Below are 26,625 nucleotides of genomic sequence, written 5' to 3' on the forward strand. Positions count from 1 at the left end.
ATTTTTATGTGCATCACACGGGTACATATTATTGCACTGCTATACGCACTTTAGTCTTGGACAAACAAACGCATTCGTTACTCGTGTACACTTATCAATCGTCGTGTGCACGAGCGTGCATTTGCATCAGGTGCCGTACGATTTGAATTAATAATACGTCTGCTGCGAGATCATAAGTCGTTCTCATAACCGTATAGTATAAGTCGCTCATTTTGTTCGTTTATTTTTTCCTCGAGATTCACATTTATTACGTTCGTTTTTCGTGGCGCGAGTCGTCGTTCTGTTATCTTACACACGTGCCGAGCAAATTATGCTGACGGGACGACGTCGAGCGGGTAAACGACGGGTGTTCTTTCTCGGCGCTTAATCATCGGCGTTCGTCGAGTCGTGCGGAGGTCGTGTTGTAATCCGTTTTCGGCGGTCCGCGCACACATTTTAAACGCTTGTTGCATCGCAAAACGATCAAACAACGTAACTGCCCGCGTATGCGACCGAGTGTTGCGCGTACAGAAACGAATAGCGCGTTCGGCATGTCATCCGCCTGTGTGCAAACACGCGTACGAAACGAAACCGCCGACTGTGCGCGAACAACGTCGAAGATAACGGTTATCAGTCGCAGCGCCGGAACAGTGGGTCGGCGTGACAATAATGCGACACCCCAGCACGAACAGGCCCTGCTGAGAGCGATATGCGTTTTAGCGATAGCGTGTTAACAGTACTCAAAAAAACATGACTGCATTGGTTTTAATTTACTGAAAAGCGTACGAAATTCAGATATGCTTATTTATTTCGCATATTATATTATATATATCGCTTATTTATATCGCGAACCCATAGACGGTTTTCAACCAGATTTACTTTGTTATCAATTAAAGCAACACTTTCAGCCATCAACATTTTTCGGGACGTCATCTTGGTCGACGATCGAATAAACGAATGAAAAAAAAAATAAAACAAACACGCGCGACACAGATAACGCCTATGAAATCGCAGAAACGCTTAAAACGCAGAAACGTAGAATCGCTGCCGACTTAAGCGTACGACGTTTAAGAGTTACGCGCGTATGTTTTTTGTACTTCGATGCGTCGTACACGGAACGATCGCGACGAACGCACGTGACGGGAATTCGGTCGTCCGACCGTCTGCGGTCCGATTCATTTTTTGAAACATTTATATTTATATTTTTTATCCCTTTAGACCGCCGTCCGATGGAATCGGTATTGTTACGGAAACGGTTTACGCTCTAAATATTTTCGTTGATACACGTATTATGCTTGACCAAAAGTTTCCCCTCGAAATAGGTCTGGTTATAACGTGTACGTGGCACACACCACTAGTGTTTACTAACGGCAACGTTCGCGATGAGTTCGTTCCGATGCGACATTGTTTCCGACCGCAGCTCATACCCGTATGTACCGCCCGCACCGTTTTCAGTCAACAATAGGCTAAAATGAAAGCGTTATGACCGATGAACGGTCAGTTGTAATAAGTCGTTGAAAAATTGATGAAAACTGCGCGCCGATACCATCGGATGGATAAGCAGTGTTTTTATTGGTGGCCATCACGTGTTAGCTTTCTCGTTCGTTGCACAATCGGCTGCGGTGCAACGATAGATTTACTAGATAGTCGCACCCCATATATTTCATCGTTATTATTACCTACCGCCCCTGAAAATTATGGCCGAAATACGTCGCGACTTTTGGATTTATTATTAAAATAACAGGTATTATTAGTTAATGTAATGTATTCCAACGCGTGTTTCGCATCAATAATGTCACCGTTTTACTATCATTGCATGTATAGATTTGTACGCACGCTGTTGCAGTGCACGCGTTAAAATAAAAAAAGCACTGTAATAATAAATAAATGAATATAATTATTCAAGAATGGCAGTAAAAATGGAACGTTTCCAACTTCAACGCTAGCTGTTTGTTAAGACCTCGGGAATTCATAAATTAGATATAGTTCGTGTTGAAAATGTTATTTTCAATCTTTTCAAAAGCTTTTAATTAATTATATATGTATTACGTTTATCGTTTTCCAAAAATTATTTAAATTATAATTTAACGAGAATGAAATGATTTCGGTTTTTTAATGTGAAACGTTATTTTATGCTGAATAATATTTCACACCTCTGTTCCAGTATGGATTACTGCAATTGTTATTCATACAGCTCTAATGCTGCAGTTTTTTCCAACTCTACAGTTTCAATGAAGCATAGGTGTATTATGTTTATTAGCATTGAAGTACCAGAATAACGTAAAAGGTTGGAATAGGTATGCGATATTTGATTATTGCCGTTATGTATCGTAAGGGAGGTATTCTCGATGGAAAGAAGTTTTCGAAGTAATGTCGAAGAAAAAAGAATCGTGAATTTATATTTAACAGAAAGGAAAACTTGTGAAAACGTAAAATTTTTCAAAGATGAAATTGGATTACTGGATGAATTATGTTTATTTTAGTTTCTAGTGCATATCGGTTTAAGCTATAGACGAAACGCAACAACAATACCTCTATCGATTAGTGACAATTGAAAAAATGTAGAAATTTAAAACATTCGTAAACCAGCAACCGTCTCATCCGTAGTTGTTAATCGAATCTTCGATTAATCGTTCTGTTCGCATTCCGTCTATTAACCCAACCGATTGAGTCGGTTTTCATTGCGCCTAATTAAAATTATTATCACAACTGTCAGTGACAATTCTCGTAAGCGATGAATATCGTAATCGATATATTTTATAGACAATTACATTTATTTTTGAATAACGCCTATCAATCATGTTACGAATAGGAATAAACGATAGGTATGTAAATCATCACGTCGTGTTTAACGTTTGGGTTCCTTGAGGGGAATTATCGCCAAGTCACCGCCCCTTCTTCGAACGAACAGGTGCCACTGAGCGCATTGTAGTTTCACGATTACAGTATTGTTATTACGGCTATCACTGTTTCGTCAAGGTGTATTGCAATGGATTATTTCTGTGATATCGATTTCCAGCTGCTGGAACGAAACGAGTTGATTCCGATATATTTTCCAAATAAACCGTAATAGTTTGTTGTACACTCCAGCACTATCATCGCTAGTTAATTGTCATCAGTAAACCGTCATCCAAGTAGGAACGGTGTTTTTTAGCGGCGAAGTATTGTTACGAAACCGTTAGTCGATTTACAAAAACTGTGTTTCGAGGTACCTTATCACTTCAGCAATTAAATTGATTCGGTCCGGATGCGGTCTAATTTTCGATTTATTTTGAACTTGCGGGAGACTTTTTTCATACGAATCGGGTTCACAAAAATAATTACAAAAACCATCAGCTGTTAACTTATCACATTCAAAGCTGATTTATCGAATCGAATAGTCTACTGCGGTCCGTCCGGAAGTCCGTAACCTTAATACGTGTGATAAGATAGAAACAATGTGAACTCTTCTCCCCATCATCGAGGTAAAATATCGTGGTTTTCAAAACTTCCGATTTTCCTACTTGGAAGCTCAGTAGTTTTAATTATTATCTATTATACATTTATTAATTTTTTCAATGTGGAGCAAATGTTTAACTGGCGCATCACAATATAACAAATGCTACACTTACATAGACCTTTTTTTACAAAACTACGCAACGTCATCGGTTGATGTGATACGCAGTAGAGATTACAAAAAAATGAAGTCAAAAATAATTATATGTTATTAAGTAGCTCGATTGCGATGACGAACATCGTTTTCGTGGCCGAGATTTGCGTGTATCTTTATACACGTCATCTTATTATTTTATTTATGACCACGTTCTAATTCTTACACGCGTACATTATGCGTGTGTATAATTTAATTACGTAATTATTATATAGCGCGTCGCAACTATTGCACGGGCAAAAGCTGGTTATAGTTGTGAACTCGTACTATTCGGGTCATTTTATAACACCGATTCCATCAGAAACCTTTGTGTATTTATTCATATTCATTTTTCATAGTGTAACATCACCAGTAGTTGAGTGCCTGTATAATTTCGAGATGGCAAATTTTTGTTTGAAATGTATGAAACGTGCCAATATCAACATATTTTATCGAGTCATCAATGCGCTAATACGAAAACGGTTACGAGTATATCGTGTTATTAATATCATTGGGCACGCACATGCGCTCACGTGCCACGTCATTAAATATTCATCCGAATTGGAAAAAATAAGCGCGTGGTTTCTTAATATCGATCGCATTGGGTAAATGTTTCAAGGTTATCCGAATACGTTTGTAACGATTTAATTTACCGTCCAAAAATATGATCGTGTTTCCGCCTGTGCATTTTTTTATTTTTATTTTGTTTCTTCTCGTGCCCGGAACAAATGACCGTAATGAGATTTACACTGCGCGCATATCCATACGATTATTTTCATATCAAGGAAATTTTTATTTTTCACGTTCTACACGGTATCGCGATGCTTGCGATGGAGTTTTTTTCGTATAACATGTCATATTCATCAATGACCCTCGAAGCTCGATATCGTTATTTGGGGGCCATCAAATATTCATTCGCTTCACACTGTATTATTAATTTACGATACCACTTGTACGAACCGAAGAAACAAAATACAACCAAACCAATTTTTATAAATAGAAAATCCGAAATCGTGTCCTCTTTCAATATTTATTTAGTGTTTTTTTTTCTTATAGTTGATGCTAAATCATATACTACCTTCTCAGTTATTTCTTTCGTTTATACATTTTTACAAACATGATAACAAATTCAGCGGTCCAATAGTTCGTATAGCTATTGGAAGTAACGGGGGAAGGAGATTCATGACGTATGTTCTATGTTTGACTGGACATGTTCAAGTATTTATATAAATATAAATATTATTATATCCATAATAATCCATTAATAATTTATACGGACCGACGAAATCGATGATTGTATCTAGAATTTGTTGTCGATAATATTTTGTTCGTCCTGGCATATTGTCTCTGGAAAGCCTATTTCTCAAGCAATTCTGGACAAACAATTTAGTATTTCAGTATAAAGTTTCTATAATTTTTTATTATTCAATAGTTATGGTTCCATGTAATAGATATAGTTTTATTTATTTTTAATTTCTTCTTCTTCTGCAGTACTCTATCTAATAATTGGTTTGCAGCTATCTCCGTGTTTCTTTCTTTTATTTTTTTTTCTTTTAACTCTTAAATCTTCATTTTTAACTCTTTATACGAAAAACTTCCTTGATATTCTTATATCTAACTAATGTGTTGCAATCTTCGTCTTCTTCTACGTTTTTTTCCGTTTATTATTATTATTATTTTATGAATTCCATTATTATTTTTTGTTATTCCATATTTTTTTTTTTTAATTTTTTTGTGCTTTAAATATATCTGCATATTTCGAGAATAAACAGAAAAAAAAATTCTTGTCGTCGTTTGCGCATATATTATTTTTGATATTATAATAACCAGGGCTAGGATTGTATGTAACAGCATGTTTTTTTTGCGGTTTTTGATTATTGATTTTGTCAGTAATGTCCACGAATCACCTTGTGATGAGATACATGGTTATATTTTTATTTTGCATGTTTTTGCATATTTTAGATAAAATGCATATTATTGCATATATTGAATAAAATTAATATTATTGCATATTTCGATTATAAGAATGCAAAAAATTGATGTTTTTAGTACATTTTGTAATTAATATTTATAATTTAATATTAATATTTCGTATTTAATTCTAAACCTGCTGATTAAAGTATAAAACTTGGTTCTTTTTGTCAAACATAAAATTTATTTTAAATTATTTTTGTTTTGTAATTGGTAAGTTAATCAATTATTTTCTTATATTTATAGTTAATGAATTAACGATATAACTTTTCAAGATAGGTATATAGATAAATTACATTTATAAATTTAATAAATAATTATGTTGTACGTAAATACATAGCGTTGCTCACAGGCAACAAATTAAAAAATTGGTTTTTTAGAGACTTAAAATACCAAACATTTTTTTAAGTAATTTCTCCTTCTTTAGGACTAATATAATAACCCAAAAAAAAAAATTAAAAAATAAAAAATAAAAAATCATGCATTGTAGGGTTAAGAAAAAAATCCAACGACTGATGTATTTCAATTTCAAATATTTTTTTTTAACTATATTTTTGTGTTTATCTTATGAAAATTTAAATGCATATTTTTGCATATTTTGGTAAATAAAATGCATATCTTACAATTTTTTATTGCATACAAATCCTAGCCCTGATAATAACTGTTTACGCGTGTACGAAGGATCGGAATCGTGTGGCGGGTGGAAGGAGTAAAGTGTCGTTTCATGTTTTTCATATGTTTGAAGTGCAGTCAAAAAGTCGAACCGAATCGGCAAAACGGTATCCCCGAACAATAGCTTTATCTTACTATGCATTTTTATGGACGTTTTAATGATTTTCCTATCCGTCCCGGGCGCTAAATCATAACGAAATCATTACATGCGAATACTACGTATAAACGCTAATTGGAAATATTTACGGGATTCGAAATCCAGTCACTTATGCGTAGCAGCAACGTGTTTTCAACGGATACCGACGAACTATTTTTTTTCGATCGCAGTTTATCGTTTGCCGACGGTTGCTTCGGATGCCAGTGTTCAGCAGTTTTTTCCTCCAAACGATCGTATATTCAAGTACGAATGCGTTCAACGAGCGTATCGATCTCGTCGCTCACCGTTCGAATCATATTAATCGTGGTATTCCGGTGAGTGTTATCGGGGCGATTCGTTTCGGCGAGAGGGAAGGTGAAAAGAGAAAAAAAACCACGACTAAAACCGGAAGAAAAAACATCTTCTGTCGATGCGGTCAGCGTGTTTTCCATTCGCGGTACCCGCACGTCTTACACGTTCTACACAATGACGTTCAACGCGTAGGCAACGATCGCAGGTCGCCAAGCCCAGCGCTCCTGTTTGTCCTTCCGTCGACGGTGCGGAGGAGAGTGGAAAATAATAATAATAATAATGACATAAACAATTATTTCCGGTCTAACGGTTTTAGGCGTACCACGACGGTATTTCGGATCCTTTCTCGTTCGACTTTTTTTTGGGGTTTTCGTTGATTTTTTCCTCCCGCCGTCCGGCTCCCTTGCCCCAAGGAGTTCTTGTGTTCCGCCCGGTACAAGCCTGTTTTCGAGTTTTCACCTCTGCCACGAGATTAGTGGAGCTTGGCGGTGGCGGCCTGTGATTATTGACGCGCGCGATGCGTAACCGACAAATCGTAAACCGTATGTTGTACTACGTATTGTTTCATTGCGTATCCGCCGTACGCGTTTTATCGTCACCGTAACACCGTGCGGTTCGAGCGAGCGCAGTTGTCCAGAAACCTCACGGTTATTTATTTTTAGTATCGGAAATCGTATAAAATGTCCAAACGGATTTTCAATCGCTCCGGAACGTCCGGAAGTCCAGTTCAGTAATATGCATTGGACGCTCGTAAAGATTCTCTCTTTTTAACGCGAGTTATATTGACGTTTTTTTTACGTTTTGTTATTATATCCCCGGATTTTAAGCGATTACGAGAGCTTAATTTTTCTTCTCGGACTGTTGTTGTAGTAGTACTCGTATAATATTTATCAACCGGAGCAGAGGAACCGATCGGATTACCCGAATGATTGAGGTTTTGCTAGTTCATTATACACGGGATAGCTGCAATCGAATCGTACGCGATGACATGTTCCCAACGTAGTATTGGCTGTGCAGAGAAGCTGGTTTCGATCAAAATAAACAATATCATATACAGTAGTCACCCGATAATTCGAAATTCAGGGGACTGAGCTAAAAATTCAATTTATAGAGGTTTTCGATTTATCGAGTGTTCGAATAATCGAGGGGAAAAATTAATCTCTGTCTGATCCTCGATGAGTAAGGTGTTAATGTTGTAAAATGGTCCTTTTGTTATTTTGAGTATATTTGAAAGCGTAAAAGCTGGGATACAAAAACGTAAAGCAATAACAAGTCGGCGATCGACAAACATTTATATTTTACGGAACTCATATTCCGACTGACTACTGTAGTGCTTCATCATAGAAATCATTGTTACACGTCGATCATTATTTGTATTATATATTCGTTTTACTGATCGATAAGTTAGAATACTTTTGAGTGGAAGATGAGTAACGCGGATCGGTGAATTTTTAAGAGCGATGATATCCATTAACCCGACGTGTCTAGCAAGTTTCGGCGATAAAAAATAAAAATGTTATTTGAACAATGCAACACTCATGAGTGCGGTAAAAAAATGTTCTAAAACGTTAACGGTTAACGCGTAACGGAAAATACACTTATCGTAAACCTAATCGACATTACAGCATGTAAATGTAAGAAATATTATCTAATATAAATTAATACAGCAATATTCTTTATAATATGCCCTATATGTTACAAGTGTATCTATTATTTTTTGTTTTTTTTTAAATTATTGTTACAATTAACCGTAACTGTGTCTGTGTACTGAAAACGTTCATGTCAGGAATATTTAGTTTATATACTAAATTATAATGACTTAACTAGTCGGAATCGTAAATGTTAATGGGATAGTTAAAATATGATGTTTACTGAATTGTATTTTTATTGATCAACGCAATAATTAGAAGTCACTTTTATCGTTTTCATTTAATTAACTTTTATAATGGTTTTCGATTTCTTCTATATGTCGCATGTACAAGCGATGTTAATACAATATATGAACTTTATTAATACAATCAATGAATTCCCTTAATTATATCGTAAAATGTCGTATGTTATCAGCTAATGCATATTTTTTATGTTAAAACATTTATTGCTTAACGTTTAAATAATGTAAACCTATATGTCTATAGAAATTAAAGAGCTTATGATATTGAAAATCTATAAAACTATACATAAACAGAACACTTAAAGAACTTTACTTTTCATTTATTTTAATACCAGATTGAATAATGCACTTTGTTTTCTTATATTCGCGTACTTATATGTGACATAAAACATTTCAATAATAACTTGAAATGAGGTTATGAAAAAAATGTTCTCTCAAGTCTAACTCTTGGTTTTTTTGCATTCCTTCAAAGATATCCTGCAAGAATTTTGATGCCCTTTTTCATTTTATAAACTTTTGTTTAACCTATTTGCTTTTAAAATCTAAATGTATTTATGAAATTTTACATTCGCATAAAATAGTAAAACGACTTCTACTCGAATACATTAAAATTCCTACACCACGCATACGATCGTATTATTATTAAGACACGTTACTCTGTACATAACGACGTAAATGTGGTATGATACATTTTCTTAATCACTGTACTGCAACATTGTTAGCGGTCATCCGGATCACATTCAATTGCAGAATCATTACTATGGCAGCAATCGTTGTGTGACCGTAATTATTTTTTTACTTATCAAAATAAAGTACAAAACACACGTGATTCGTATGTCACATCGAAATAATTGTTTTGTTTTGTTCCGAATATTACTACGTTATAATTACTGTAAAGATAATACACTAATCTCAACTGTGTCGTGTGTAATACTATTGACGTGGTGAACATTGGTCCAAAATAGCCAATTGCTGTTATCAAACATTGAAGGGGTAGTGGATAAATTGTAATACATTAAACGAATCTGCCGTGTATTTTTATTTTTTCAACAATCAGTAACAAATTTAAGATGTACTACTAACGAATGTTCAACATACTTATAACCAATATTATATAAGTAGTATAAGTATTATATAACATTACATTTTAGGGCAGTCGCTTCTAGTAAAACAATTGAGTGGTAAATGGGAAGTTGGTACCGGCCTATTAATAATAGTAATTTTGTGCTATAAATTATTATTAGATATAGTAAAGTAGGCCAGGTATCAGTTGTCCAGTTATTACTTACTTTATATTTTTAAGATGTTCCATAAATAGATAGATATTATTATACATTTTTAAAGGTTGGGTTGTTATCAAAAATGCACGTTTACCCCTTGAAAATTAGCCTGTCGTCACGCCACCGTGTGTTACGACTATCGAACGGAATATTGATCCGGAAATCCTATTGAATCTTTTTGTCACACGAAGAGCGCGTGAAAATCAATCGTACCGCGAGGTTATTCGTGAACCAACTCGAAAAAAGATCGAGAACGATTGTTCTGTTTCGTTTAAAGAAATCGAGTATTTGAATTGAGTTAAATGTTGTGTAAAATTGAAACGGAATAAAAAAATAAAAAAATGGACCCATTTGCACAGTGTTGTAATATGTATATATGTATAGCATACCGAATGCAGTCACAAAACGGTCTGTTTTTTTGTTTATTTTGCGAGCGTGCACATCAATCAAACCGAATATTACTATTACGAGTCGCGGAATAATTATTCTGCTATCGACTGCGTACCGAACCATCGTTGTGCGTTCGCAAATCGTTTGTAGGTAACAGCAGTGAAAACACTAAACGCTGAACGATTAAATGTGCATTTTTGTCACGGTGTGGATATAGAACTTTATTTATCCACTCGTTACGCGATTTTTTTGTTTTAAATTACGGAGAACATTACGGAGCAAGTTTTCGTGCATAGATTTTTAATACATAAATTACATAACCCAAATAATAATAATAACTAGTAGGTATGAGTAGTGAGTGAGTTCATTCAAAGAGCCGACTATTTTAGGCGAACCGAATGAGTTGAATCAGTGTGCCATTGTTCAACGACCGAATGACTCAGTGTTAACCTCGTAGTTCTTATCAGTTCCCGACTTAATGTTATCGTTTTGCCAGTACATGACTTTTGAGTTGTGTCCATAGAATGACATAGTAGTACACATAGTATTATATACGGTATTATTCTATGGTTGTGTCAGTTGAATTATCTAGTTCGTTGAATTCGTGGTTATCATCTAAAATTAAACATATAGTGGATAAAAACTTATTGGATTAGGAGTTGACTCACCAAATTAAATTATCGGAATGAATCGAGTCGAGCGAGTCGAATCGTTGAATTAGGTCGAAATTCCCACCCCTGCTGACCAGTAACGAGGATCGTCAACGCCAATCCTATCCAGAGGTATATAATAGTACACCGCTACGTTTGGTTGAATCGAAATAGAACGCGCTCAGTTCTTTTTATGCGTTGTAATCCAAAAAACGTGAAATACACTTCCCGGGCGTACAAATATTAGCTAATTAGTAAACATTATTGCGGACACGAAAACGTACGTAATATGACAATAATACGCGACTAATGACGTACGCCCGAGAACGATTATCGCGTACACTACGCGCGTCACGTGAAACAATAAGAGTGCACCGTGACCGGGGGACCGTTTTGTCGTGTCCACCTTTCATTGTTTCCGGTACGGGACACGATGTTTTACGCACCCGCCGCGGTAGCCAAACCGGTGCGATACGTTTTTTAAAGAGTTCGTACGTGCATACGATACACGGGCGTCGGAGGGACTGGCCAACGAGTGCAATCGCCTTCTGGGCCCTCGATAGTGTAATAATAATATTATAATAATTATAATAATAATAATAGGTCCAATCGATTGACTCGCCACTAACCGTCGTCGTTGTAATATCACAGCCTAAAATATGCGTTTATGTAAAATACGAACTATTCCGGAAGTCGTGTCCTGGACGACTGAAATTACCAAGTCTTTGAAACGTTCTATGATTATATCAACGTATTATATGCATAACATGAAGTTTTATATTGACAAAGGAAGTTTCTGACAAACGTTAGTATACAATATATAATCATGTGTATGAATCATGATTTACATTATTTTATTGCCCTTTGAAGCATCTAAGATTATGTGTATTGATATTATTATAAGAGCGTGTGTGTCATCAGTATTTTATTTGCTATTTTTTCTTACTTGATAAGATAAATTCTATTTTAATTGTTAGTAACATTTATGAATATAACGTCCTGAAAGATTATTTTATGACGAGAAATGAATCATACTTTTTACACCAAAGTACTCGAATGTTTAAATATGAGTTTTTCTGATGAAAATTCTCCAGTGCCTATTATTTTGTAAATTATTTTTTACACATTTTATTTTATGTTTTTTATTGCTAAGTGATAATTTTTATGATTTGTATATTCAAGACATCGAAACCATAAATATAGTAATTAAACATTAACATTTTAAAAGTATGTTACAATAATTCACAATAATTATAAAATAATGGGAGTACACTTATCAATAATCACAGTAATTATATTATTAAATATTTTTTAAAAAGAAAAAAACCAAGACCGTTAACTATATATTATGTTTTATGAATTCCCGACCCCCGCCATCACTAGGCGTTTTGTGTCATGTTAATGGTATAAAAATAATAATGTATAACATGAGAAAACACATAATATTATGCGGGTTAATTGTATAATAAATATGTATAAAAAAAACAAATTGATTGAACCTTAAAAAAATAAAAAGGCTTGGAAAAAAATACAAAGAGAAGAAGGGAAATACAAAAAGCGATGTAGATGATATGCAAACTCTTCTCACGCCAACTGGACGATCAAGTCACCGTAAAGCTTTTCAATCTTCTTTTTGGCCCGAAACTTCGCAACTTCGTCGTCCATGACGATTTTCCCGTACACGTCCAAGTACATCTTGAAACGGACCGGATCGCGTTTCAAGTAGTACTCGTTCATACTCGATATGAACTTGACGCCTTTCTCATACAATTTGGGCTCCAAGTACACGGACAGCGAGCGTACGTTGCTCGCGGCCTTCCATTTCGCCGGCATCGTCCGTGGCACTGATCTTCGCCGGCCCGCGGTCGACGGCTGCTGTTCGACGGGAAATGGAAACCTATCCATCTGCACCGTGATAATACAATCGATTTCCTATAACGAACAATGGTCGTGTTGAACGAAAACGGACTGATATCGGACCTAGCGAAACCTTTTAACACGTCACCTCTAAAACGATGTTGCGACGTTTGTGATCCTTCGCCCCGTCGGGAAAACAACGGTGGCCGACACTCGCCGCAGTGCACGCTACTTTTGCTGACTGTTTTCGGTAGCGTCCGGGATGAAGTCGAATACCGATTCGACTGAGAAATAATATCTTGTACTGCTACAGATACTTTATATACGTACGGGTGTTCGTGAGAAAGTTAGAAACAGAACTACCGAGCTTACGGTTTCCAAATTCGTACTTTGTGTGGTACATTTATTGGTTTCCTCGGGAAACTGTATCATTATTATGTTGTTTATACGTAGCTAGACAACGGGACAAACGAATAATTAAAATTATTTTCGTAACAGTTTGTTAGATAAGCTGTGACGTATTTGTAGATTTCGGAAACACAATGGCGAATGGCACAACAAAATCATCAAGTCCTTCCAGCGACGCATTTTCATACCTTTTTGCAAAAAATCGTTCAATATTGTCTTAAATAAAAAAACTTCTTTCCCGACCATCAGGACTCGATTTCATTTGAACTCGTTGTCGTAATAATATGGTGAAATTATTCATTGTTCCGGACCGTATATTACCCGATGTACGATTCAATTGATGTTACCCGTGTTTCGATGTGTTCAGATTATAATATTATCATAGACACCAAAGTGGCGAATCGATCGTGGGATACACGTGATTTGTCAATTTTATTTCGTTTGTTTGTAACAGAAAATAAAAATGCATTGAAATAAAACAAGATTGACGTCGCAAGATTCGCTACAACCTGTGGCGGTCGATTTGATTTAAAAGTTGACATTGAAAACGATTGCGTTTTACAAAATATCGCACTATTTATAATTTAATATGTATATATATATAACTACTAGTTTGCACCCAAATATTATTTCTTCAGTCGGTTCTTTATCTTTTACGTTCTATTCGTGTTTATACTGTACTGCTTAAAAATAAAACATCAAAGTGCGGCTAACCGCAAACATTTGGTGAATGATAAACGGAAAAAAACGGTTAAGTGTTAATTGATATTCAATATTTTTTTGCATTAGAAATGATAAATGATATTTTAATCAGTTGGCGCTAGATATTTGTGGGAAGAGTGTGCTGATTAATACGTTGCGCAGTCCGCAAGTGTCTTATGACGTTCAATGAATCATGTTTTATGCATCAAAGTATTCGAAAATCTTTAAATTTGTATTTTGCAGGTGAAAATTCTCAAGTGCTTATTTGTTTGCAGTTGAACGTAAATTATTCTGTGTGTCACACGATTTATTTTATATTTTTAATTATTTAATGATATTTCTTACGATTTGTATGACACCAAAACGATGAATATAGTAATTTGCGTAGGTAATATATTTGTAGGATTTCTCGTAGGGATATAAAAATATAAAAATTTAAGACATTTTAAAAGGAAACCGTTCAATTCATTTAATAATTAAATTCTAGAAAATAATGATTTTGAAAAAGTATTTATAATGTTAAAATACAGTATTGAATACTTTAACCGATGTGTATTTCACATTTTTTTTTTTTTAATTTTCTGTTCTTCTTGTACATATTATCATTATTTCTATAAATTCGCATTAAAGCATTAAAATATTTATTCGTGAGGGTTTTTAAGTTTTTTATTCTACGTGACGAATATAATTGTAATTCTTAGCATTAATAATTATGTAATCATTAATTGATTAATTGTGTTAAAACATTTGCTAGTAACACTACTACTATGGAATATGACTTTTGTGGGATATTCGATAATTATATTCCACTCAAATCGATATAAATGTTTCATGTACTGATGGTAATTTATTAGTTACAATGTATGATGTAATTATGTTAAAATAATTATAAGCATACAATTTGACAGTAAACATATCTTACTTTAATACATTTATAATTAATTTGATTTTTTAAATAATTTTTATCTAATGATTAATGAAAAACATACATATATATTATATTGTTTGCTTTATCAAACTAATAGATTATAACTGTCTCATAATATTATACATTTGTAATTAAACATTAATAATAACTCATAGAGTAAATGTATAGTAATATAATAACATATATTTTGTTTCCGGATCTCATATTTTACTTATAATAATCTTTTGAACCCCAATATTAATTATTCATGCCCACCCCTAATCCATAGAATATTGTAATAATTATTATACTAATATATGGTCGTATTTTACTCGTTCGTAAATGATAATATTATAACTTTCTCTTTTACCTTTTCAGCTTTCCGGTCTTGCATTGGTGGCGCTGGGCATGTACATCAGGTATTATGGGTCGAAATCTGAGGAGCTGGCCAACAAAGCCACAGGAGACACGGCCGGTTTAGCTGCCTTGGCTATCATCATCATTGGTGGATCGGTGTTCGTCGTGTCGTTTTTTGGATGTTGCGGAGCTATTCGGGAGAGTCATTGCATGATCACTCTGGTATGCTATTTAACATTTTTTTTTCTTCTTACATTATTTTTGTGTTAATTTGCGTTCATGCCGGATTGGGAGAAAATAGCCACTAATGAGTTATTGCGAGGAAACCACTTACTGCGGCAAAACCTGACTAATACGGATTCCGATTAAGCCGAAAACGTGTATACAACAGAAACGCTATCCTCGGTTCCGTCACAAATATTATCATGGATGGTAATACGTACTGGACCAATCTGAAACGCGTTCTTTATCGATAGTCCTATGCTATTTCTCCTCGCGGACAGCACTTACTGAAATATGAAATTTCCTTGTAAATATATAATGATACATTTTATTCTCAGTGAACCCGATAAATGCGTGCGCAGAAAAAAAAAATTACAAATAAGAAACCCTTCGACCGATTCGTTAAATAAAAATATTAGGATGGAATGAAGTAAAAAATATTCATAAATGGATTAAGTTTGATTTAATTTAGTTACAACGTAAAAATATTTAATATGACCCCTACAGCCCACCTGAAATACGGTATTGAAATTCCTCCCAAACGTTGCTGATCATATCTTGTATCACGACATTCGAAACATCTTTAATCCTGATTGTGAGCTCTTCCAAGTCCGTAGCTAATGTTGGTGCATAAACTTTATTCTTTATAAAGCACCATAAAATGAAATCACACACTGTAAGGTCTGGGGAACGGGGTGGCCAGGGATGAATCGCCGAATCATGGTCTCCTTTTCGCCACCGTTGATGGAGTTCGCCGTTCAGATATCGGCGAACTTCTAACTAACATAAAACAAACTAAAAATAAAATTGACTATCTTATCTTTCCATTGGTACATCGGTCGTTAACCTAATTGCTGAGCTATATCGGTTCGTAATCGGATGAAGACTTTTGAATTGCTCTGTATTATACCGTTCGACGTGGTCTGCCGTTTATATGGTTCCGTGTCCTGTTAGAGTGTCCTGCGATTTATCTACTCGATTTACCAACTCTTCGTGTTCGGGTGATTATCATTGTGACGTAGAACGACCAAATGCGTACATAATTGATTTCGGCGGACGAAAAACTATATGTTCGGTTGTGCGGACGAAACGACTAAAATGTTTTGCTTCTCTCCCAACTCGTCCGTACGATTTATCTGATGTCGAAATAATCATTACGCTCGTTGTCGCGATCTAATAACACGCTGCACGGTCAACGAACTGAATCGGTACTCGAGCGCACGCGTCTGATTTAAAAACGAACTGTTGTTATACGCGTATTATTTTACAAACTCGTTGTAGTAATCGATCGCCGAAAAAGAAGAAGAAAAAGCAATAACAAACATGATAACGATAACGGTATGATAACAAAATATATCGTTAATTAAACCGTGTACATATAACCGTGTCTTACGCAACGTCGCAGGATTACACGTTGGCGTTTCGGTTAGTTATGGTCCCGCGTGTAAGAAGAGAAAACGAAACGGTCCGTCTGCGTGTCCGGGCGATAGCAAATAATACGTATGCGTAATACACTGTATTTAGGTCCATATTTAGAAACGAGAAAATACAGATGTTCTGCAACTTTGCTAGAGTAACCGACAGTGATCGTTCGATTTACATGAACAGTGTTGATTCCATTAGAAATTAGAGCGATTGTAGAAATAAAATTGATTTGTAATTTGTAAGAGAACTCCAATTGTTTTACTCCGAGGTAATTTTCGTTTCTCTTATTAACGATATTATTATTATCACTATAACGATAGCGAGTTATAAATTTATCAAATTCGACCTGTTGAAACCGTAAAACTTTTTTTTTTGTCCGGAAAATTCCTGGTCAATAGGAGTTTTCGAAAAAGTGCGGGACCGTCAAGTTGTAATATTCTAGATAATCATCACGATATTATGTGGTTTCAGCAGAGGTCAAAATATTTATTTTATAAACCGAATTCATAATATGTGTACGACGTATATTAAACGCATAGAATACATATGTGAAGGGCGTGCCGTTATTGTTTCTGTTTTTATGTTCAAATAACGCGTTTTCGTCCGTAAACAATAACTATAATAACTCTGTACCTATGTACCATTAATTATCATTAACGAATCACGTTCCCATAGTCAAGTCATGCCTAACAGTACAGGAAAGAACTCGAAACAATAACCGCTTACGCTTAAACGTGTAGACTTGTTAATAATACAGACGACGGAGTGGTGGAGCAGATGATATTGGTTGGCAATGTTTTTTTCTTCTTCGCGCTGAGCCTGATCCAACTGAAGAAAGAGTACGCGTACCCCTAGCAAGGCGGAAATCTGTACGCTGCTTGCCTAAAAATTATCTCCAATCAAGTGACTACTGCACTTAGGGTCCGACCCCGTCGTTCAGCCGTACGATATGATAATATAATATTATCTTGTACGCGCGCTGAACTATTTTATATGTGTTAATTATTATTATTATTGTAACGTGTATATTCGATAAACATATTACATGACCGTGTTTTTTACATTTTCTTTCAGTACGCAATGTTCCTGTTGGCAATATTTTTGTTGGAGGTGGCCGTCGGAGTCTTCTTGTACATCAACCGGGACCAAGCGGAAGAGATCACTAGGAAATCGATGACCATCGTGCTCAACGATTACGCCAACAAAACGGAATCGCGCGCCTTCTTCGACGAGATTCAACACGACGTGAGTGACAAGCACTGCAACGATTATACCAAAACGATGCTGAAACCATAAACGTGGTCGTCGAACCGCGCGCATTTAGTATCACAGAAGTGTTTCACATAAACCGATCTTAATATATATATACATATATATATATATATATATATAATAATATTACACTATTATTTTTCCATAGCGAGTGTGTGCGTGTGTACGCCGTGATATACGATTATCATAATTCTTGCGTTACGTTATAAGTGGTTCATATGATATCACAATTAAAGTAAACGCATTTCGTAATGGGTAGCGTTGGCCCGGTTACCTTGAAGACACTCATGCTTATAATCTATGTCTAATTTGCATAGTGTGTCTCGCCCACGTATGAATTTTAACGTTGTACCGTAGTCGCCCTTTTTTACTTTTCCAATTATTTTTTCCGCAAACGGCCGCGATTGTCTTCGAAATGGTCGTTTCGTTTTCCCTCTCTGTCGCGTCGTGTTTCGTAATCGTTATTTTTGTCGTGGGACACCGCTCCGCCGATGTATAAATTAATCCGGCACTCCTGCGTCGAGCACAGTTTTCACGCCCACGTTTCTCGAGGCACATCTGAATATTTTGGTCATCGGACGAACAGTCGAGTGGCAGCGGCTCAGATTTAAATAATTTACATGTTGACTTGGCCAAAAGATTGATCCAAGGAGGGGAGGGGGGGTGCTCCAGCGATCGACCGTTTTCGTACACGAAACCGTATATAATCTTAACAGTACGTGTTGACGTGTTGTGAAACAAACCGTACTGAAATAAGAATTCATAGAACACCACATAAATCGAGATCCTTATTGAATATTGAAGGTGAAAATTATCCGTGTTAATAACCCAAAGCGCTCTTCTAGTTTCACCGATGCTACGACGCTTCGTTTACGATACAAAGTCCGTTCACGGTTCAAGCTTTATAGTTCGTAGCCGATTTGTTTGCAAACCGTTATTTTCTATACGTTGCAGAGCGTACAAATTTATGCATTATGTTTTTGTTAAAACGCGCGTGACTCATTGGGCCAATTCTAATTTGTAACGCGCTCGTAGCCTTGCTCGTGATTCGACCGGTGGGTCGTATTTTGTGCGACAAAAATTATAAAAAGATCGACACGATTTCGTATCGTCTCTTTTTGAATATCAGAAACGCGTTGGTGTTGTAATCGGTTTTATTTTTTGTTTCCAGTTCCACTGCTGCGGCGTTGACGGACCGCAGGACTGGGTCGAACGCACCGCTACTGCTCTGCCGCACTCCTGTTGCCGTACCGACGGAGGCCCGGGCACCACCTGCGCCAAGACCGAGGCCTGGCAGGACGGCTGCCTGCACAAGACCGTGAACATGTTCAAGACCAACGCGAATTCGCTGTTCAAAGTGGTCATGTCAATCGCCGGCGGTGAGGTGAGAATCGAAACGACACCCCAACCGCCCATTAGGCTACGTTCAGACGGTGACTGTTCGATTCGATTTTTTCACGTATAGAATTTTATCGAATACGAGACGGCAATTCACACAGGCACAATATTCGATTCGATTTTTTCACGTACGGGTTTTGATGCGTGGACTGTCGGCAGTTAACACACAATTGTTATCATAGATTCACGTGTTCCATTCGTTTTTTATTGATATAGAAATGTTTATTAGAAACGTTTGGTACATCGAAGATTCTGGGCACATCCTCTTTTAGAGAATGGTCCATGACGTGAAAAACGTTTTGAAAAATTATACTTAAACCTGACTGAGAACAGAAATTTTATAATTATTTTCGTATGTCGATAGCTAATTTTGACAATCTATTATCAAGACTAGAAAAAGATTTTACTCTGTTGGAATACTATCGACTTCCATTTTAAAGAGCTTAATAATAGTAATAATAATATGCGTTGAACATACGAGTGAACGGATGAACGTAATGAACGAATTCGATAACATTTTGTTCGTGTGAACGACATAATATAAAGACAAGCGCTACTTGATCGCGTATACGTTAAAAATACATTCGAGATTTATCGAATCTTAGTGACAATTTCGTACGGTATACGGAAAAAAAAATATTTCGTGAATACGGAATTTTCGCGCGTGGACTTCGTGTGAACATTTGCTGCCACTGCTCTTTTCGATAAAATCCCGTATATGGCACACGAGAAAAATATCGTCGTCTGAACGTAGATTTACGGAAACGTCCGAGCCCGCGAACAACATTAATATTCGTACGACCTCATGTGTCGAAGGTACATCATTGTACCGAGTCGGCAAAATCTAAACGCTTTTGATTTCACCCGCCGACGAGAGAATCGCGTTCTCGTCCGATGGCTAACTCAATACGGCGTTTGGTCCCATTTGACTTGCGATTACGAATTATTCGTTACGTACAGTTGCAATTCTACTCATGTCAAAATATCGTGTTATTCTTAACATAATGACATTTGGTCGATAAGCAGACATGCAATAGAGCACATATTGAACTGTTGTGAATATCGTAATCGTAACGTTCAACTTCTCGTGATCGGCTAAACGCCATTAATGTTATCAATAGTATAAATATTGTGACTTGGCTTCTTTTATCAGTGTACACTTTACGTGTATAAATCCGTTTGAACAAGACCACGTTCGATCTCGTATAGTGTATAGCATGCTGAACGTGGGCCTGAGCTTTTATTTTGTTCACGATTAATTCTTTACGTTTTTCTGTGGCCGTATAGTTGTTTTTCGTTCCTTCGAAACCTTACAGTCGAAATAGTGTTTCTTTTTTTTTGTTCCGTCGACGGCATGACATCCGTTGACGTTGAAACGTTCATAAGATCTTTGTGTTGTGTAACCAACAACCGTATAATAATATTATTAAAATAATTCAATAATAACATAATGATGATAATGTATCAGACACAACACGTTTCAATCGGTCATCATTACAGTATTATAATATTGTCGGTTTTTCTGCAACTATTCATGTATAAAAGTATTTTTTATAACGTTTCCACTGACGCGTCGCATATCAACAGGGAAAATTATATTTATCAAGTGCATTTAAACGGAGAACGAATGTACCTTTATTGAGAATCGTTGACGAAAAAGTGTTCACTAAATATTTCGTACAGCGCTAAATGCAACAAAAGTGTTTGGAATATTCTTAAAACTCCATTCATGGTCAGCGCATACGACGTATGTGTAAGACTGATGTCGTAATTTGAAAAAAAAAAAATGTTTGATGAAATTATTGATGACTCCATTGATGCGAATAGGTACGCTTCTATATCAATAACAATGAAAAAATATATTTATACTCTTATTATGATTAGCGTTTCTCAACTACCAAAGAAAAAAAAACGTACTATTTCGATTAAATTTATTTAATTTGTAATCGACTGCTTGAAAAAACGTATCTGGATTTATAATATTCGTACTTCAATTATTTCGATCGAAAAATTGTTCGTGTGTGATAAAATAACGAGAGTAAATTGTTATTATTTTTGGACTAATGAACCCGTTTACGATAACAGTGACACCGTCGTGATATTACACGGAAAACGATAAAAATACATTTTAACTAGAGTATTATTGCTTTGCATATTTTGTACAACTTGTTATTATTCACTAATATCCATTCCGTATTGCAGTGTAAAATCAAGTTGAATTTCAATTTTCGTATTCATTTATTTGGATTAGGAACGCGTGACAAATGATTTCCAATTTTTTCGGTTCGTTTCGATAACACGAAATGTCTTGTGATTTCGTTCGCACGACACTTTCGAAAATCGTACGCTATCGTTATTTCATTTAACTATAATCGATATTGCTTTGACTGCATCAGTCGTAGATTTTTAATTTTTTTTTTAAATTTTTTACGATGTTACCATTGTTCTGTTCGATATGCTGTCTGGATTCGAAATCTGTGCGGGTGTATTGTTTTATCGGATCCGATAAGTGTCTACCGATGTGGTGCAATAATTTTTATCTGCAAACGCTTTACTCGACTGGTCGGTTAAAACGAATGCGGAAACTGTTGGACTAATTGATAAACCTACACTGGCCACAAAGTTTTTGTAGTTTAACAATAACGGCGGTTGAAGAATGCTGCAGAATATATATATATATATTTTTTTTCTTTATTTGATGCATTCTGAATAAATCGAAATCGATGTCATACGTGTCGGACAGACGATTACAAAAATCATTATCTTACTTTCCTGTAAACTAAACATACTATTCGAATCACTACTCGAACCCGCGTATCGTTAAAAATGAAAAATGCATCTTATCTACTATAACCGTAACTTAGTCCCATGCTCAATTTGTTCGTTTTCAACCCGGACAAATTTCGAACGATTCGAGCCACAACGTCGTATTGCGGTCGACGCTTAGTCTTCGACTTAACCGTCGTCTAAGACTTAATAGTTTTATCTAGAGTCTTAGACGACGCGTTTATCTTCAACCGTGCCCCATAGACCAGTGCACCGCACAAGACGGACACGTAATAAATTTTGATCGAAATCATTTTTCACCCTTCTAATAGATCGTTGTGCTTCCGTTTGGGAAACCGTAAAAATTATGGCTGTAAACACGTGCGCTACGTATCGATTGTAATAACTCGTTTTTTTGATTTTTCAGCTGATCGGTATCATCTTCTCGCTGTGCTTGGCCAGTAGCATAAGGAACGAGGAACGCCGACAGGGATACGCTTAGGAGACGACGGCTGCGGCAGCGGTTCCGGGGGCTGCGGATACCACGGGACCCGCTGATACAAATATTTTATGAAAACCGTATTACATATTATCATTCGTCACAATATCTGTAAACTCTCTGGATCCAAACAAATCGTATTACTTTTCAGCAACGTAGCATAAAGCGTACCACGTGAAAATACGAATCATACCGTTTTTTATTTACAGTACTCGTATCGTACGTTCTCGGACTCAAAGCTATTTCGAAACGATCCAAAAACCCTAATATAATATTGCAATAATCGTACAATAAAACCTTATCGTTGTACACTATCCGTTTTCTATACTACGAACGCACACACGATGAATATACAATGTATATTATACATACACGCCCACAGACACACACAACAAACACGAGCAAACATTCACGACAGCGATTTTTTTTTACGAAGACTTTATTTTTTTTAGATTTAATAACAAAAATATTATAATGTTTATTAATATATATATATATATGTATATCATTATTCATATATAAATATATTCTTACTATTATTATTTTTATTATTATTATTATTATTATTATTAATATTATTATTATTATTGTTATCTAAAAATTTGTGTAACTATAAAAAAAAAAAAAAACGAAAAGGAATTACAATAACATTGTGTACATATCGTTTTGAAGTGTTGAAATCGGAAACAGGATTCATTTAATTTAATTGTATGTACTATTTTTACTATTACTATTATTATTATAATTATATTAATATTATATTAAATTATGCCGTGTTTATATATCATATTCCAGCGGTTATCAAACTGTGCTCCGCGGAACCCTAGGGCTTCGCGGAAGAAGTATAGGAGCTCCGTGGACATATATTAATTATCTAAATTTAAATATTATTAAATTTTTTAGTTATTAAGGAAAAACACTGGTAACCTGAATTGCGCAACGAGTTATACATTTTAGTGACACCAATTTTATTTCCAACTAAGACTTCTCATAAAATTTGGTTTTATAACTTCATAACTTGGCTGGTATCTTCCCAAAATGAAATTAAGTTAATTTATCAATACAACTTAAAATGACCAAAGTTTTTATAGCAAATGAAAAAATCCTAACTTTAAAAAAAATGAAATTTTGAACTGCGTTTTTCTCAATATGAAATATTAATAATTATTGTTGTCTTGAATATAAGTTCCAGATTTTCGGGACTCCGTAAATTTTTTTGAAAACATAAAGGCTCCGCGGACAAAAAAAGTTTGAAAACACTGTTATATTCTATACATTGTTCGCCTACAAATTCTCGCTTTTCACGAATACCGATATATAATATTACTGTGTGTAGTTTGTGGACGATTCTAGAGATATTTAAAACACAGTAGATCGCACACGGTCCTCCATAGAACGTGGATCGTTCGGGGAGAAAAGTTAATATATCTAAATGTTTCACTTGGACAGTGATCGGTTGACTCGGTCGCCATACGTTTAACCTGTTAACAAACGAACGGAAAACTGCTAAAGTTTATTTTATTTTTTTCCTTACAATGAGCCTGTTTTCGTAGCGTTAAACTGTGTTAAATGACAACTAGAAAACCATATTAGGACTAGATCGCAACTAATATATTAGTGTATTATACATGTTATTATAAAAAATTCACGAACCAAGTTATCCAACGAACCATTGTTAACCACATTTACGGTAGGCTTATGGATGTATGATATACACCCGTATGCGTTGTATACGGTATTATATTATGCATTTTATGATTTGTGAACCATCGGTGCCGGATGGCGCAGCGACTAGATTGTGATGGAAATCCGATATCACGGAAAATCACATAATTCGATGTAGAAAATAAAAAAAAAATTTGGATCGTAGGAAAATGATACGCATTATACATAAATTTGATTTCAGATCGAAACAAAGAAATATTAATCACCTAAAACAGGTGTTCGAAATTTCAAAATTTTTCCGAGTGTTCCGTGTCCGATATCTGATGTATTGAATTCGTGTAGAACGCTTCCACTGCAATAGTTTTCTTTATCCAGTCGAGTTCGATTTTCATAAGAATAAAAAACAGAACCGGTGCATTTGGGCTTGCTTACTAACCTTTAGCTCGCAATACCGTACGTAAATTATAAAATTGAATATGTATATAAATAAAAGGTACGCGCAATAATAATAATTAGGGCTGGGATTTTAATGTCCTTAAAAACCGCGAAAAATGACCTTAAAAAAATGCAAAAATGATTTAAAAACCTTTAAAAATACATTAAAAAATGTCTTTAAAGTTTATTTAAAATAGCTTAAAATTTAAAAAAATTGCATTACATGTACATAAATATTTTATTTTACTTCTCTTGTTGTCCGCCAATAAGTTTTGGTAGATAGTAAAGCTTCTTTCTACATTTACTGAAGTTATAGTTGAGTATTTAAAGTATGTCAAATCACTCGCTGAAAGATCATCCAGATATTAATTTTGTGTGCCTTCTTGTCCATTTATAATATTTTCCAAAAATTAACATAACTTAGAATTATCGAGTTTACTTAACGGAATATTACATGAAAGAAAGGCACAAGTTAATTCTAAAAAGTATTCTGACTTATTTGTGTGACCATATATATCGGTAATAAAACTTTATTACATATATTTATTTTTTTGTTCTTCAATTTGTTCTCTTCGTTGTATTCAATTTACTAGTATATGTTTGTTTCTTGCTATATATAGTTGTATGGTAAAACGTTTTTCAGCAGCAACTTTTACATTGCTTACCATACACAACAATGCTAATCCGTCGGTAGAAAAAATCTATAATATATAATGTTTCATTTTAAATTTAAAAACATCAAAAATTACTTAAAAACCCCTAAAATACTCTAAAAATGAGAAAATGACGTAAAAACAAAAATTGACAAAAAATGCAAAAAAATGGAAAATAAAATTTCTTATTCTAATTTAAAAATACCTAAAACATATTTGTAACAAAACGAGCATCGCACAAAAAGCTTTGGAAAAAAATGCAAAGTGTATCGAAATCCCAGCCCTAATAATAATATTTCACAATATGAACACCTGCATATGCCTTGGTCTGGTAATTTCGACACGTTTTCTTATTGGGTAGGGTATAATATTTTTATTCTTCGGTAAGCGAGGACATAAACATTTAAATTAAATAATAGGTATTGAATGAATTTATAAAACAATTAGCTAAAGAATATATGTATAAGGTATTATGAATGAAAATTGTTACAATAGAGATCATAATAATACCGAAAGAATCATGATAAAAATCAAAATGATTAATTTAATTACATATTTTCAGTATTTGATTTACCTGCGAGTTTTTACTATAGTTCTGTGTATGAGTAAATATATTAACATTGTATAAAAACAAAGAAATACTTGAGGAATGTTTAAAAGCATTAAATTTAAAATTTCTGAAAAGTTAATTTTATAACTTAGAAGAATAAAAATCCATTATACATCAAGACAATTTCTTCTACACAAAAGGGTGCATTTTTAAGTTTTCATGCAACTCTTTAGGTTTAATTTCATTATTTTTAATCTTATATGAAAACAAATTTAAAAAACGAGAATTTTATAAATACCAACATTTTCAAAAGGATGGGGGATTTCGTGAGGTTTTTAGTTATATTAATTATACGTTTGATTGAATTGTTATTGGTCTTAAAAGCGATTTTTTTCATTATTTGTATTATTATTTGTAATTTTACGAAATATTTAGATATATTCTCTTAATATTTCATACTGCAATTGTTAACAACATTATATGGCGAGTTGGTTTCATTTTTTACTTTATCTGTTTAAGGATATTTAAAATAAAATTTGAATTGAAATGATTTCTATAGACTATATTATTGATAATAATGACGTCGTGTCAATAATTATG

General features: G+C 34.6%; 1 protein-coding gene across 1 annotated transcript in view; it reads left to right on the top strand.

The window, feature by feature from the left end:
* Window positions 1-23,182, top strand: part of LOC112686770 (CD63 antigen-like) — a 37,129-nt gene extending 13,947 nt beyond the window's left edge. The window contains exons 2-5 of the mRNA XM_025559188.1: window positions 15,162-15,362; window positions 17,862-18,032; window positions 19,231-19,443; window positions 22,651-23,182. Of these exons, the coding sequence (XP_025414973.1) occupies window positions 15,162-15,362; window positions 17,862-18,032; window positions 19,231-19,443; window positions 22,651-22,725 (660 nt within the window). The 3' untranslated portion in view covers window positions 22,726-23,182. The remainder of the gene's footprint in view (window positions 1-15,161; window positions 15,363-17,861; window positions 18,033-19,230; window positions 19,444-22,650) is intronic.
* The last annotated feature ends 3,443 nt before the right edge of the window (window positions 23,183-26,625 follow it).

This window comes from Sipha flava, unplaced genomic scaffold (assembly GCF_003268045.1).
Source record: "Sipha flava isolate LNK unplaced genomic scaffold, YSA_version1 324_pilon_pilon, whole genome shotgun sequence".
Classification (NCBI taxonomy): domain Eukaryota; kingdom Metazoa; phylum Arthropoda; class Insecta; order Hemiptera; family Aphididae; genus Sipha; species Sipha flava.